Here is a 17,358-nt window from a genome sequence, read left to right on the forward strand (position 1 = left end):
TGCATCCCCGTCAGACAATAAGGTTGTGTACCTCATATTACACAACCTAATGGACCGGGTCCAGACAATTTCTGCAGCTCTCATCTCCATGGCATTTGAAGATCCATCAAAATTTTCTCACAAACACCAGCATCTTTGTGACTTTGATACCACTGTTTATATTCGTCACTTGCAACATCCATTTTTTTTTTCTGTCTTTTCACAAGTACTGCAATATTTTGACATTATTTCAAAATCTAACACTAGCCCTGTTAAAATATCTATGTCTAAACCTAAACCATACTTTGATGTATGTCCACGCTTCATCCATGTGCCATCGTATGACACACCAATATTTATAACATCACTATCACTAATAGAACTGTCCACTTCCATGTGAGCTCGTCTAACTGCAGAGTGAGCATTTCTCAACACATGTTGTCTAACAAGTTTGTTTTCTTCCGTTAGTTTTATCAGGTGAGAGTTGAAGGATGGTGAGCTCAAACCTGCAATACCCATAGCCATACAATGTTGTTCCATAGCAGAGTGTCCTTTTCCCATGGTAACAAAGGCGTTGACCATTCTCCTATTTACATCGAAGGGAGGTCGAGTTGACTCAGTGTTGCCTACCTTAGGGCTTGTATACATTTCATTCAACACTGTGTTGCAATTATAACACTTCACTATCACTTTAAATGCAAAGCCTGATGGTTCAGTAAGCTCAGCTTTTGCACTATCCATTCCACATTCACCACATTTTACTCCTTTATACAGTTCACTCCACAAATTTACATGCACTAATGTGTAGTCTTCACTACACTGGGGGGCACTTATATTTGAATTCTCCTGCAAGTTGCCATATTTTATCAACTTTATCCCACTACCACTTGGTTTATTATTTGGTTCTTTTGACACTTGATCTTCATTATCACCAACTAGGCCTAACACATTTTCTTGTTGCACACATTCCACAATAGTTTTGGCATTCTTCCACCTTATATTTGCTAAATTTTTAGCCCTATTAGCATATTTTGATCGTTTCTTACCCTTATTATGAATGTCACTTAGTCTATTCATGTTTAGAAAACTAAAACTATGCCTAAAATGCTAAATGTTGAGTTATACATGTGGTCTTGAATGTTATTGTGACGATTCCTAACCTAATGCACTTATACTAACTTATTCACACTAATATATACAACTAATTGAATACAAAATTAGTGTAAAACTTTAATAACATCCTAAATAACACGAAATCAGCAAAACAAGTATGAATATTCACGTACAAACGCAAAAACTCGAGAAGAAACGATCCACAAACAATATTTTGCCGTTCACAGTTTCAAAACAAAGTATTTGCAGGGCTGACAGGCAAGCTGATAGTGTATTCTGGAGTGACAACAAACTTAATTTCACTAGATACACACCAGAAAAAAAAAACTAGCCCGCTTTATTCAAATTACAAAGCTCAACATAAACTTTAGAGCTGACAGCTCGTTTAAAGGGCAACGAAGCACATGCAAGCAGACATTTAAACGTCATGTGACACGGTTTAAAGGGCTCCCAAATAAAAAATGAGGCCATATTATGAAAGTAGAAGGTTTAAATAAAATTATGAACATAAAAACAAAAATTTGTATTTTTTTCTATTTTTCCACATTTTTCACCTGTTCGTTCCCTTAAAATCATCCGTCCTCAAGTGAGGTTGACCACTGGGATCCGGAATTAACAAACATAAAAGATAAAGGGAAATGAAACGGGCAAAGTATGGATTAGATTTGTACATTAAAACAAAAATGTACTTGTTAATATATAGATGATAGTGTAAAATTTGAAGAGAGGCCTTCAGAATTTCCATTACAATCGTCTGAACCTCATAAAAGGAATTTTAAAGGATTTATTCATTTATTTATTTATTTATACAGAATAAAGAATATAATTACAAAACAAACAAGAGAAATAGAAATAAAATAATACAAGCAATATAAAAAGAAGATACAGTAGTATTAACAAAATTTGAGACCGAATGAGCAGTGCTCGTGCTCGGTCGCAGTTCAGATATAATATTAAAATATAAAATAATAATAATAATAATAATAATAATAATAATAATAATAATAAATAAGTAAAATAAAATAGGAACTAAAATATAATTACAGCGGCAATGGAATTATATAATATAATATTAACACTAGAGAAGAATAAATATCGCACCTGAAAAGTAGGACTAATATATATTTCAAAATTATAGAATACAAATATAATATAGGTTGATTAATTCATACACATATGCTATAAATTTATTTAATCAAATTGAAGATATTAACAAGTTTCTAATTTTCTTGTTATATGTTAGTGGGTTACATGTTAGAAGTTCTGGGTGTAATTTAGTTAAAGCATTGTACAACCGAGGGCCAAAATTTATGCTATGCTTTAGACCAGCAGATGTGAGACATTTAGGTTCTACTAATGTTGAATTAATATTTCGTCTTGTGTCATAATTGTGTGTCTGTAATACAAACTTATTACGATTTTTATGATAAAATTTTAACAGCGTATACTTATAAATTTGTTCAATATTAAATACATTAAATTCAGAATAAATTAATTTAGTTGGATAATCGAAACGTTTCTTCAAACAAATTTTAATTAAATGTAAATTACATGTAAATTTTGGTAAACAACCCCTCGCTCCAAATAGTAAGCCTGCAACATCCCAGTTGTAAAGCGAAATGCCATATTTTTCACTGAGGTATGGAAGACAAGGTACATATTTAGCTCGCTTGTTATCATTTATCTGCAGTGCTTGATTCTTAAATATTTCAACATGGAAGGTATTTTTCGTAAATCAAGTGGATTCCTAAGGTCAACCTTTTGTCTCAACTGTTGAAACCACACCGCTGATATTTTGAAGAATCTGATTTCGATAAAGAAATAACGTAGTACATTTTGTAGTTACATTCGTCAGGAGCACGATACAAGGTGGATAATAGTACCTTAAATATACATTCTTTCCATAAATACCATAACATGACACTTGTGATTTGTCTGCTATGACTCACCGTAATTGGAAATACTTGCGCCAGATACCTAAGGCAGATAATATAAATGTATGAATAAACCATAGGGGAAGGTGTTGTACCTTGGGTCATTTTCACATTTAATTTCTATTTTTACCATATTATGATTATTAGGTTGTCCAAATTATAAAATAAGATGAAGCTACTCTTTGAGATATCATTGGTAATTTTTATTTACGAATTTAATTACTTTGATAATTTTTATATTCAATTAAATGTATACAAGTATAATGGACCAAGGTACAACATGAGGGTGTACCTTGGGTCATCCCATGTTGTACCTTGGGTCACATTATAAATTTAGCCTACAAGAAAAGAAACAAGATACAAATTATGAATAAACATAAATATGAATGCAAAGTGTACATATTATCTAAAAATCACGAAACTTCTGGAATATAATAGGAAACAAACTAAAGATACAATTCCTTTGCAACATGTTCATGCAATAATGCATTTTAAGCAGATAACAAACACAAAATCGATCTACTTAACATCATAACTACTGAAATCAACTGCGAATTGTAGTTGGGAAGTTTGTCTCTTAGATTAACCTTGTTGGTAGGGAGGTGGTAGCCTCATGACTAAGCCACATGTTGCCAGCTTTTTTCTCGATTTTCCAGTTCTCTGGAATAGCCAAATTATTTTCATATCTATACTGATATGCAAGTTTCAGAACTTCATTTCTATCTAGACCGTAATGTAGCTTTGCTGCCTGTTTCAAATACTCTACTAATTCAATCTCTTGTGGCAAAGTAAACACTTTCTTCACATCATTGTTAGCTCTGTACACAAACTCATTTGCATTAGAATCCTGCATATTTTTTAAGTGCCTAGGCAACGTAGTTTTCGAAATATCAAAATTTTTGGCAGCAGTTCGCACTTTAGTTCCATTTGTTAACACATCCTTTATAGCCATGCGAAGTGCTTCTACATCTACTTTTTCCCCCTTTTTTCCATTCTTGCTTCTTGGCATGGTTCTATAAAAATAAAAGTATGACGATATAATATTTCCAACATATTGAGCAATAAACTATATTAAATTGACTAATAATTTATAATGATTTGTACACTTCTGCTCATCATCAGTTCAATGTTATACCTTGGGTCGATCCAAGGTACAACGCTTCAAGTGGACCGAGGTACAACTACTGCTCATTGTGAACTGAACATCATGTTTCAAAAGTTAGGTTATATTCTAACAATAACCTAATATACCATTCGAACAAGAAAGAAACAAAGATCTTACCTTACTATTGGAAATGTCTTGAATTATAACACAGCCCCGTAAAAAAAATAAAGAACACACTAAAAACAAAATACTTTCTGAGATCAAAAACAAATTTCTTCACAAAGAAAGCAAACCACTGTATCTGAAGATCACCAAAGCTTTGTGAGAGGAGTCTTGTGTACAAATATGTAACTTGATTGTAATACTTCATTTTTCAAAACACAAATGGCAGAGAAATGATGAATGACCCAAGATACAACTGACCCAAGGTACAACACCTTCCCCTACTCTTTCATAGAGACAGAAATCCCTCCATTTATATATCAATGTATGTCTTTTATTTTTCGGACAACCTTACTCTAATTTATATTCTGCATAGTATTGGGAAGGCGATGATAATATTCCCAGTATTTTTTTGTTGATCTACAATTTTTATAGTTTCAAAACTTGGTTCCTCTGTCCATACCCCTATAGACAAGGCAGTCGATTTTCTTTTATTGATTTCTAACCCTGATACTGCCGCGAAGGGGTGTAATACTCCCCCCAATTGAATTTCATCATTTCCATTATTTATAATTACACTTATAGCATCAGCAAATGCTGCAGCAACTAGCCTAGCATTCCCAATCCTGTATCCTGAAAGTTTTTCATGTAATAAATATAGGAGCGGATTTAGTGCAAGGGCAAATAATACCATAGAAACAGGGCATCCTTGTCTAATCGATCTGGTACCTAATTTGTTTTAACTTCAGACATTTAAGAACAGGTTCTACGAACTGCGACAAATTCAACAAGTTAATCCGGCGACTGGTGTGAACTGACTGATTGACACCGTTGGTTATATGCCCTATTCGCTACCAGTAAGAATTCAAGGCTCCTGAACTCGTGCACAGAGTCCGTGGATATCCAGAGTACCGCAGTCCTTTTGTGTCGGATATGCCGACAAATTAGCTATTGCTATTCCAGCGCACGCTGTTTAACTATAAAGTGCAGGGAATGAAAGCAGTCTTTCACAATCATTTTTTTTATTTTAAGGGCCACGGACATCGGTCTAAATTGAGTTCTACTTTAAATATTCCTATCCCAAGCATGTTGAAATGGAATAACAATGGCGGCCAACTAGCTGATTGCGCTACTCTGGAGATTCACGGACTCTGCTTGTGCATAGCTGAAAGGTTCACTACTTCAAGATGTACAGTCCGCTTCACCGTTTTTGGCGTGTGAAATAAGTAATGGGAACGTTAAGTGCGAGTGTTTCACATTTGCCGCAGTCAGTCTGACAGCTGTGTTTGGCATATGGCTGATGTGACGTGTGTAGGAAGTGGTACCATTCTCAGCTGCACTATCAACATGCTCACAAACAGGGCACTATATATCTATTATACACGCCAAAAACGCTGGCGCCAGCTTATAAACAGTTACTGTACCTTGCCGTCTATCGAATTGGAGGTTATAAAGACAAGTCTCCACCTCCTGTAGCCTCTGCAGCCCCTCGTGCCTGACGTACTTCTCCCACTCGGCGTACCGCCTGTTGACTCCCTCGAAGTAGCTGCTCGAGGTCTGGGTGGCAGCGTCCACCATCCTCGGCTTTGCCAGCTTGCCTGCAGTTGTTCTATGTCGAGCTAAAAGACAGTGTAATTCTTAGTTGAAATCTTCGTAATACAGCGATTGCTAACTATGAAGAGGATAAATAGGTACCGTACTATCCAGCCGAATGGTTATGTCACAGTCTAGTATATCGTCATTGTTCCTGCAATAATTCCTATCGGACATATTTATCGATTTTCAGATTTTCGCTCTATTAAATAACTTAAATAGTGATACAGTAAATAATAAAATCTCCTACATGTAATTATATTTCTTTCTTTCGAAAATGTAAGAATTCACATTCGAAAATGTAAGAATTCACAATCTCCTATGTACTACTGTCATAGAATGAATAAATGTGTTTTCCTTCCTACCGAACAATTTTATATTTTGCGCATAGGAGTTACTGCAGGAACAACGACGATATATAGTCACGAAGCTCAATATGTAGTAAATATGCATCCATAGATAGTTGCTGACCACTAGGATCGCTACTATCGCCTCATTACTGACAATGCGAAATAGTACCGGAACAGTCTATTGTTCCTAGTACCTCAAAACTCAAGCTTCGTGGCTATGTATATTAGACTGTGGTTATGTCGCATCCCGGTTTGTGCCACTCGTTTCTCCTGTCCTCTGTGTAAAAGCTAGTGGTTGACAATGAGCTGCTAGGCTCTTCTCTGCAAATATTTGCTGTACGGAACTGAAAGTTTACGTTGTATTATGTAACTGTTTAAAATAATTTAAAGAAAAGGGCCCCGTTAAGTAACAGTCGTGTGAATTCTCCCGTTTTGACGACCGTGTGACATAACCACTCAGACGGACAGTAGCATTACAACATGTACGTCACCAAACTAACAATAAGTGAATCATAAAAGTAAAGTCTGAAAAGGAATCAAAAGATGACGCACGTAGTAACGGTTACTTCTAATATAGTTACAACTTCAAAGAGAAGTGAATTCAGGGAGCTGAAATGGAGTTTAGACTTTTATTTAAAAAATAAAATTGATTTATCCATATTCTTTTATTTTTAGATGGCTCCTAAATGTTGTGTACCAGCAATTATCGGAGTGCTATAAGTGAGTGTTATGTTACAGTTCTCAAATTTCTAATTGAAAAGGATAAGTTACGTGGTTAGAAGCTACTCGTATATCACGAAATGTCTTCACGCCAACAGAGCATTCTTTTGTGTATTAAACACTTTGAAGTAAACGATTTGTATCTAGTACATGTTTCTAGAGACAGAGAAGGAAATGTGCAAGAATACCCCCGAAATACAGTGAATAAAAAAATATTAATACATTTCTCACTTTCATTTGATTATGAATTCACACAACGCAAATCAGGTAACAGTCCCTTGTACAAAAACTTGCCCAGACATATTCAAACATTTTTAACAAGAGCAAGAATAGATCACATTATCACACAATTGTATCTATACCGATTTCACATTTCTGATAATCCTACTTGTGTGTGATGTAATAATCATGATGAAGATCTGTCCATCCATAAACTACAAAAGAAATAAAGGTGAAATATCGGTACCAGTTGTAGAAGACACAGCCCTGCAGTATATATTGACTACACCCCAACTCTAGCTACTAGCAATAGGCATCTATAGCCTAATGAACACCGATCAAAATATCCCTCATTTTTCGTGGAAAAACAACTGAATACACTAAAGTGGACTAAAGTGGACTTTATGTTGTCAGCAAACAGCTGGATAAATTAAGAAGATTGATTGATTGGTTGATTGATTGATTGATCGATTGATACCTAATTATATAAAATCTAGTACTTAATTCTTCCGTTGGGTGGGATAAATATGTTCCTTTCTAAAGGCTACAAATTTTTTTTTATAATTATTTGGTTTTAGGGTGGAAACCTGAAGCCTCATTTCTGCTTTTGTATTTAGCCTATCTCGGTAATTTGTTTTCATGGATAAATACACAGAAAATCCAGATATGAAACTGATAAATATTAAATTTTTTAAAATATCTTTAATAATACTTAATGATATTAATAGTCTAATAATGAAATAATGAATAATTATTAATATTTATTTTGTAATATTACGATTGGGATGCCAGAGGGGAAAAGACCTTTGAGGAGGCCGAGACGTAGATGGGAGGATAATATTAAAATGGATTTGAGGGAGGTGGGATATGATAATAGAGACTGGATTAATCTTGCTCAGGATAGGGACCAATGGTGGGCTTATGTGAGGGCGGCAATGAACCTCCGGGTTCCTTAAAAGCCAGTAAGTAAGTAAGTAAGATGTTTCATGGTTCTATTGATTCGTATTTTCGTGACTTTGCATGCACTTTGCAGTATTCTCCAGATTTAAAATATTATTTAAATCAAATTTACTATTCACAGAATTCCAATCTTTCAGAACCGCTGCATTATACGATTTATTTTGTTTGTATTTATTGACAAGGGAGGATGGTCATAATACAATGTAATGTATTAAAATCATAAAAACTCATTGCTCTCAATAATTTTTTATTGCGTCGAGAGTTTGGTAGTGTTTTTAAACGTGCCTGTCCAATCGAGGCTTAATTATCAGCCCTCAATATACATATTTATTCCTAGAATCGCCGGTGACGCTACAAAATGTAAATGTACTTACTGTTGCAGTTTTCAAACAGAAATCGTAATATAACTTAGAAAGCTTACCTCAGTGGGAAGAGGTTTATCCTGGTTGTCCCATGGGAATCGAACCGAGCTCCTCAATACACATATTCTCCATACAGCGCTCTTTTTGCTTACCTTAATTGAAATCAAAAGTCATAATGGCGGTCCAATGTGTCATTTGTTTTGTTGAAGACGGCATTGTTACGCGTGGAGCGATGAACTCGAATTCCATAGAGAATGAAAAAATGGAATTAGCGTCAGCGAGTAGAAGCTACAGATAAGAAAATTTATAGCAGACCCAGCGAATATGGACACAGCGAATTTTCCTTTGTTTTGTTTCTCTGTGCGCAGCACTTAATTCCACTTTCAAGCGCTAGAGGTTAGTGTAATCGAGCATATGCTAAGATAATAATTAGAGTTGAGACACAGGATCCAAACATCGCCTACCTTATTGCATAATCCAGTAACGCTTTGCTTCAAATAAATTCAAGTTAACAGTTTTTCCTTATTTCTCAGTGACAAACCAGTTCTAATAATAATATTTTATATTTCAGATATAATAAATTATAATATTATAATACATTATAAAATTAAGTATCGAATTCGTTTAATATTTGTATATAATATAATATAGGTATATGGTTTTACTTCTCGTAAGAGTTTTGTTTTTCCATTTTCATCGCTATCAAATCATTACTATTTTAATTGTTGTTGGGGTCAACGCACTACCATCGTGATCTAATACAGGCCGTAAGGCAGACCACGTGACTCGCTTAACAGCTGATCGCGAAGAGCGGTCTTTCAACCATATCAATTAGTTGCAGTACATGAAAAATAAAATATATTTCTCTGAAATGCAGTGTAATTGCGTCAGTAAAATTTTAAACAGTGATTGTGAAACACTTGAGACACAATTCACTTGCAACGTAAGGTATAATATTATTTTTGGTGTAAAAATTACGTTGTTGCAGGCAAAGTTCGTATGTGTAATACCTGCCTTTATTTCGATTAAACATTGCGCCCTTATATGGTTAAGTGAATTTTTGGTGTTATAAACAGTAAATATGTGTAATAATATACACATGAAAGTGAAACATTGACTGGGATGTAAAGTAAATTATGATTAGGCCTAAGTGCAGCGTTACTGATGCTACTCTTGTCTAATTCATTCTTGTTAGTTTACCGTATTTGTTTTATTAAATTTAAATTATTGCGCCCTTCTTATGTGTAAATAATCTACATTATAAATAATACGACGTTTGATAATATACACAATTTGAACTAAAAGCGAGATACATATAGTATATTGTCAAAAATTATACGGTACCTTATGGTTTTCATTACTGGTACAATATCTAGTAATGTAATTAATTGAAATAAAGCACGCTCACTTCATTACGAAATTCTTGCACATTCATTTAAGCACGTTTCAACAATTTTCAGTTGCATCGCACGCATATTTTGACGTGTTGAAAATATAGGTTATGTTTACTCTATCAGTACTTGCCTTATTTCTATATTCGCAATTATGCATCATAATTAAGCATAACGCTACGTATAACTTGTAAATGCAATTTGTCTACACTTCAATTGTATTTATTCGTTTCATACGGTACTCCAGTCTGATTAGTTTAATATGTTACCAGGCCTAAACTAGCGCTGAGGTAGTTCCCTTCGTATTCATACACCTTGCATATACTAATTAGTTCGGTTAGTTCAGGCTTTTATTATGCCTTGCTTAGAGGATTAAATGCATTTCCACAAAAAATAAATTCAACTGTTTTCAGTTCAGAAATTACCGGAACTACACCTCAGCGCTAGTAAGTAATATAACCGTATGTACATTTCATAGGAGGGAGTGCGGTGAATTTTCTACCTTTAAGTAAGGAAGATAACCGTGTTCTGAAGTTTATCCTAAATATATTCTTCTTTATTAAATCTCAAAATAGCTTTCGTTCTCAACTTAAAATGTTGACGCAAATAGGTTATGTTAACATGCTGAATTCTCTTCACATAAAAATAACACAGTTTTATAATCCTGCCACATTATACAACAAATAAATGGAACTTATGCACATATTACATTGAATAACAATTTAATTGATTTATTTATTTGTTCCCTACTATACTGGGTCGTATTTAATTCTATATATCTAACCTACCAGATGAAGTAACACACAACCGTACGTACCTACACTAATTTCATAGGAGGGACTGTGGTAAATTTTCTACCCACAAGTAAGGAAGATAGATGTGCTAAATTAAAATCACAATATAAATAATTCTTCTTTATTAAATCTCAAAATAGCTTCCATTCCAAACTTAAAATGTTGATGCAAACAGGTTATGTTAACATGTAAAACTCCGTTCACATTAAAATAACACAGTTTTGTAATTATTTCTGCAAAACATATTATGCAATAAGAAGTGAACGTATCTTATACACACATTACACTAAATAAAATTGAGCACCGACACGCATTAAAGTAATATATTTCACTCAGCTCCGTATACTCAAATAGAAAAGCCCGACCCATCGAGTGACGTCACACATCCTGCATTACGGCCTGGTCTAGATCACGATGGCAGTGGTCAACGTCTCAACTCTCATTATAAAGGAACTCTAGAGTCTAGACATTACAGTTAATGACGGATTTATTATTTTATGGATCCAATTTATTTTATTTGAGTACATAATGTACCTAGATGTATTAACTATATGTGTTATATTTCCGCTGTGTCGATTGCTAGCTGGTGTGATGTCAGCGCCAATTCTAGGGAGAAAGCAGAATCTCACGCTTTAGCTGGCTTGAAGGTCATTGAAATCAGTCCGGCTACATCAAAGGTACCGACGCGAAGTGTCCATTCTTTATAATCCCTATTCGCTGGTAGGCCTACTTGAGTTGAGAATTTTCCATCTGATTTTAAATGTAGTCAACCGGCCGCAAGGGAATTTAAATATTCTCGTTTTGATATTGTAAGTTATATTTAAAACGTAGTCTATTTTTAAGTTTTCTAAATAAACTAATATAACATACACTTTATGATGCAGTTATGTATTGCATTCATGTTACTTGATTTTTAAGTATAAAACTTAGAGATCTTCTTCCTCTCCTTTTATTAATTTTGTAGATGAAACTTCATTCTATACTATGTTGGCTTGGCTGCATTTTCATAATAGTAGAGATGGGATAAACTGTTCTTTTTAAGAAACAGTTTCGACTGTAACTGTTTCATGAATGAAACTGTTCCAAAGTAACAGTTTCAAAGAAACAATTTCATAAGAATAATACAACATCTGTGCCAACTGTTCCAAGTGTTCCAACTCTTTCAACCTCACAGCTGTTTCGGGAACATGTTTCAAAGCCCTTGAATCATCTTTAAATCACCTGTTATGACAACTAAAGATAGTTTTCGTAGGTTACTGTTAAGGGTACAGTAAATAACTACAATTCAAAATAAATCGATTTTAGTAAAAATACGCATATAACTCTAGGAGAGTTTAATAACGATGACATTAGCCGATAATATTTTTCGCGGTATATTAATAATTAACACTATGTCAGGGCACCATGAACATATTCTCCATCAATGGACAGCTAATAATTAGGAGATTTATTAGGGAATTTGATTCGTACAATTAAATTGCGCGATCCTACATAGACTACTGTTGCACGAAGGCCATGTGGAACATGGACATTATATCTACTTTCGATTGGAGGTCAGTGATAGAGCTACACATGGCCCTTGCAGACAACAAAGAAGAGGAAAACTGTTTAGAAACTGAACTGTTTATCTGTTGGAACCATGTGGAACGTTGAAGTTGTCACTGGAGCAGTGTAACCATCTCTAATATATAGTTAGGAGATGAACCAAAAGCTATGGTTCCGCTACGGCGATGATCGCCGAGCGAACAACGCCGCTCGATTAGCTCTACATGTAAATATACGGAGCTGGTTTCTTTACGACGTTCATCGCTGGCTGCAGCGATGTGCGTCAGCGTTCATCGCTCTGGATTGATTTGATTTCAAATTGAGAGCGATGTTCGTCGTACATTTAGAAAACAAAAGAATGACGGTAAAGCAATATGGCTTCAAAACGTGTATTTAGAACTTCTCAACAATAAATTATATTTTAATTAATTTTGTTTCCAGTCATCCTGCCTGTATGATATGGGTTCGAAAGTATATAGAGATGCCCATAAAAAATAAATGTTGTGGAAGGAAGTTGGTGAAATTATAGGGAAGGGTGGTAAAGTAACTTGTTTTCGAGATAGGATAATATGCGAATAGGTACATTAGAAAAACAATATTACAAATGAACTTCTTAATGACGGTGGTTATAAAAATACCGAATTGAGTGTTTTTAAGCAGGGATATATAAACAGGGTGTCAAGGGAATCTCTTCCATGAAATTTCAACCTTTAATAACGACGATTGCAGTAATTTAGGTCTAATTAATTAGCCTACTTGAGACTATTCTAAAATTCAAATGAAGTGTGTCTTATCATTAGATTTCAGTTGAATAGCTTGGCCATAGCTTGAATATTGAAACCACTACAATTTATAACGAACAATGTAATTTATTTTGTTGACATGATTTGCTCGCTCGGAAAATACAGGTATTTTTCCAGAAAAGCTAAAACAACAAAGAGGGCACAATATTCTTTCCCTTCACTGACTTCTGTGAGCTTTAGCTACATACTGTATATTGATAAACACGGACCTAGTATTAGTCTGCAGCCACATATATTTTCAATACGGAATAAAAATCATTTAATGCCTACCTATATATTCTAATGCACTGTTGTAGCCCCACTCCACTTGTTAATTTACCAACATAACATGCGAGAGATCCAGGATGAATTACTGTAGCCTACCTATATGGTCAGTTTCCTTAGTATTGCTCCTGCACCTGTCGAGTATTAGGTTTTAACAAGCAGATGGAGGAAAGCTACATATTTCTGAAAATTATGGAATTTAATAAACATGAATAATTGTTTTAACATAATTGCAATATCATTTTACGGTACCGGTAGGCCTATCTTAAAGTAATAGACAATTTCTCGCTGATGGTTTTTCAACAAATGAAGTAGGATTTCTCTTCACATCACTTTCAATTAAAGGCAAAATAAAATTGAACTGCTCTATGGTAAGTGTAAAATAGTCTTTGAATTTAATTTGATCAGTAGGCCTAAGTATATGTCTACAAATTAGCGCATTGAAACATCCTTCTGTACCAGTGGCGTGCATTCTGGGTAGGCTAGGTCTGCTGCGCCTACCCAGACAGACAGGAAGAAATTTATTAAATTTGTATTTAAAAGTAATACTGTTAATTTAAGAAAGTCTGCAGAGTTCTTAACTAATTTCAGCAAATTTTGGCTTGGCATCTTATTTTCATTTCCTTTTGGTTGGTACTGTACGTCGCATTTCAATTATTGTCCGCTGTGTGCTCGCTCTCGCGTCATCTTTCGTCACTGGAGAGTTGGGCAGCTCGGCTTGCTGAGCCTCCCTGGCCCTGCAGTGAGCGTAGTGTTTCCCTTCATAATCAGTACATTAGAACAGCTGGCGCATGCGCCCTGATTTACGTGTCTTGCCCATTGCCGTAGTACGTTAGGCTGGTAGGCGCTAATGAAAGCGCTTTTGGTGATGAAATTACTGTATTATAGTGTTTATTTGAACTTCTATTGGTAAAGTGAGTGTGTTATAGAGTTTATTTAAACAAAGGGAGGTATAATTACTGCGATATTGTTTAATATGGCAGAAGATCGCTGTATAATTGAACAGATTTTTAAAAGGACTTTCGGTTGTAGATCATTGAACGAAAAAGTTGAAATTGTAACTAGAATATTTACGTTATTTCAATGTGAACCAATATGTGAAAACTAATCAGCTAACAGGATGCAGTCATTATTTTGCTGGCCATGCTTATTAATTTGTAACGATTTTTTAGTAGGTTATTTTACGACGCTTTATCAACAGCTTAGGTTATTTAGCGTCTGAATGAGATGAAGGTGATAATGCCGGTGAAATGAGTCCGGGGTCCAACACCGAAAGTTACCCAGCATTTGCTCATATTGGGTTGAGGGAAAACCCCGGAAAAAACCTCAACCAGGTAACTTGCCCCGACCGGGAATCGAACCCGGGCCACCTGGTTTCGCGGCTAGACGTGCTAACCGTTAATTTGTAACGAACAAAGTGTGTGGAACAAAGAGGGTTATAATAATTTAAATAATCTCAGCAATGCCATTGTCAAACACGAACGATCGCAGTGTCATTTGCGTTCGGTTGTTCAGCTTTCTTGTTTTGGAAGTGTTCGTATTGACACCCAACTTGATCAACAATTGAAATCGGATGTGGCGCGTCACAATGAAATGGTGAAGAAGAACAGAGAAATAATGAAAAGCCTAATCGACACAACGTGCTTCTTAGCCATGCAAGTACTGCCGTTCAGAGGGCATGGCGAAAGTGAAGATTCACTTAACAAAGGCAACTATATAGAATGTTTACATTTGTTGAGCAGCTACGACACTACTCTTCGAGAACATGTAGAGTCGTCTACAACATTTAAGGGCACATCAACAGAATTCAAAATGACCTGATAGCTGCTATCAGTGGCGTGTTGATGGAATCTATTAAGAATGACATTTCCATGGCCCAGCATGTTGCAGTTATTTTAGATGAAACATCCGATGTAAGCAACAAATCACAACTATCCACCACTCTCAGGTATGTCCATGACCAGACAGCACAGGTTCAAAAAACGTTTATTTCCTTCGTTGATGTGAGTGCAGATAGATCCTGTAATGGTTTATTTAATCATGTAATGGACATAGTGGGATCTTATGATATTAGAGACAAATTAGTTGGTCAAACATATGACGGTGCGGCAGAGATGGCTGGAGAAATAAATGGACTTAAAACCACAGTTCAAGACATTTATCCTAGAGCTCTATTTGTTCATTGTTTCAGTCATGTCCTAAATCTAGTCTTATCTCAGTCAGCTATGAGTATTAAGGAGTGCCGGATCTTTTTTTCAGACATCGAATGGACTAAGTAGCTTCTTCTCCAAGTCTACAAAACGCGCGCATGCTCTTACTGAATATTCCAACAGAATAATTCCAAGAAATGCACCCACAAGATGAAATTTCTCTTCCAGAATAGTCAATATTGTAAAGGAGAACCGTAAATTGCTGGTGGACTTTTTTAAAAATAAACTCAACAACTCATCAGACTGGGAAAGTGAAACTGTTGCTCTTGCGCGTGGATATTTGTCTTTCCTTTCAGAGTTTGAGACCAAATTTCTTCTAAATGTGTTATCAAATATCTATGCATACATTGACATTCTGTACAACATTCTTCAAACGAAGCATTTGGATATTCTGTATTGTGTAGAAAAGGTTAATGAAACAAAACGTATTGTTCTACATGAGAGATACAGATTTGATACATTATGGAGTGATGTTTGTAATGAAGTCGAATGTGAAGAAGTGCCGCGAAAAAGAAAATTGCCTGGAAAATGATGTCATAAAATACAGGAGAATATTTTTTGAAAAAAAAAAAAAATAGACAATGTGACAAACCATATTACAGATAGGTTTGGAAATCTCCCTCAGTTGGAATTTATTTCATTGCTTGATCCAAACAAATTTCAGTCTTATAAATTAAATTTTCCTAATTCCGCCCTGGATGCGCTGAATGTAAAGCACAGTGCAGTGTTTGATATAGTTCGTCTAAAAAATGAATTGACAGTCCTATATTCAATGGAAGAGTTTCGTGGAAAATACCCTCATGAACTGGTGACACATTTAAAATCAAAACAACTCCACACAGAATTTGTCGAATTGTACAAATTGACCCTACTGGTTTTGACCATACCAAGCACATCTGCATCTGCTGAGAGGTCATTTTCTGCCCTTAAGCGGATTAAATCACTTGAAAGATCAACTCAAGGGCAAGAAAGATTAAGCAGTTTAGCCTTGATGTCCATTGAGAAGAAAAAGCTGAAAGAAATCTGAAAATCCCCTACATTCCACAGCGATGTCATTGAGGAGTTTTCTAAAAAGGAACGCAGAATGGAGTTCACCTTTAAGTAAATAAGGTATGATTTATTTAATTACCAATTTATTTTATCATTAGTTTCCGGAAGTTTCTGTTTTCTTACCCTCCTTCTGGCTGCTGCTCTGGTTTGATGTCAGAACTCACTAAAATTATATCAAATTATCAATATGTTCGAGATATTGTAAGTTGTATACCTATGTAGCATGCAAACATGAAGAGCCTACCCTAATGCAATAGGTTGCGCACGCCACTGTTCTGTACGTCTGGTTTTAAACTTATCATTGGTTTGGAGACTTCTGTCTATTGGTGTACATTATATTTGATTCGATCATATTCTTCTTCCTGAAAAAGTAATACAGTCATTATTTTTTCCCTATTTAAAGCCATTTTAACAACTTGTAAATTCTCAAGTTCATTGTTAAACAGCTGGAGACAATCGATATTAATCTGCGATGTCCTCGATCGACAGATTGTCGATTCTTAGAAATCGATTATTCTCTACAGCAAAGACGGCGGTGTTCGCTGCATAAGGAAACCGCATAGCCGACGTTGAGCGCTGAGTGATCATTGTCAGCGTTGTTCGCTCGGAGATGATCGCCGTAGCGGAACCTTAGCTTTAATGTTGCGACCAACGAGCTAGATACTATAGAGAGGCCAAAGACCTCAGAAAGTTGAAGACAATTGAACATTTGTCCGCCATGTTTCGGTTAGTCAAAACAAAGGGGCGTGGCTCGGATGTTGTAGGAAATGACTGTGATGAAGTTAGTATTATTGTGAATTGAGT

The 17,358-nt window shown here is 35.2% G+C and overlaps 1 protein-coding gene across 1 annotated transcript in view; it reads right to left on the reverse strand.

Moving 5' to 3' along the window:
• LOC138715755 (uncharacterized) overlaps positions 1 to 17,358 on the reverse strand; it is a 100,515-nt gene that overhangs the window by 43,229 nt on the left and 39,928 nt on the right. The window contains exon 2 of the mRNA XM_069848804.1: positions 5,718 to 5,912. Within this exon, the coding sequence (XP_069704905.1) occupies positions 5,718 to 5,912 (195 nt within the window). The remainder of the gene's footprint in view (positions 1 to 5,717; positions 5,913 to 17,358) is intronic.

This window comes from Periplaneta americana, chromosome 15 (genome assembly GCF_040183065.1).
Source record: "Periplaneta americana isolate PAMFEO1 chromosome 15, P.americana_PAMFEO1_priV1, whole genome shotgun sequence".
NCBI lineage: Eukaryota > Metazoa > Arthropoda > Insecta > Blattodea > Blattidae > Periplaneta > Periplaneta americana.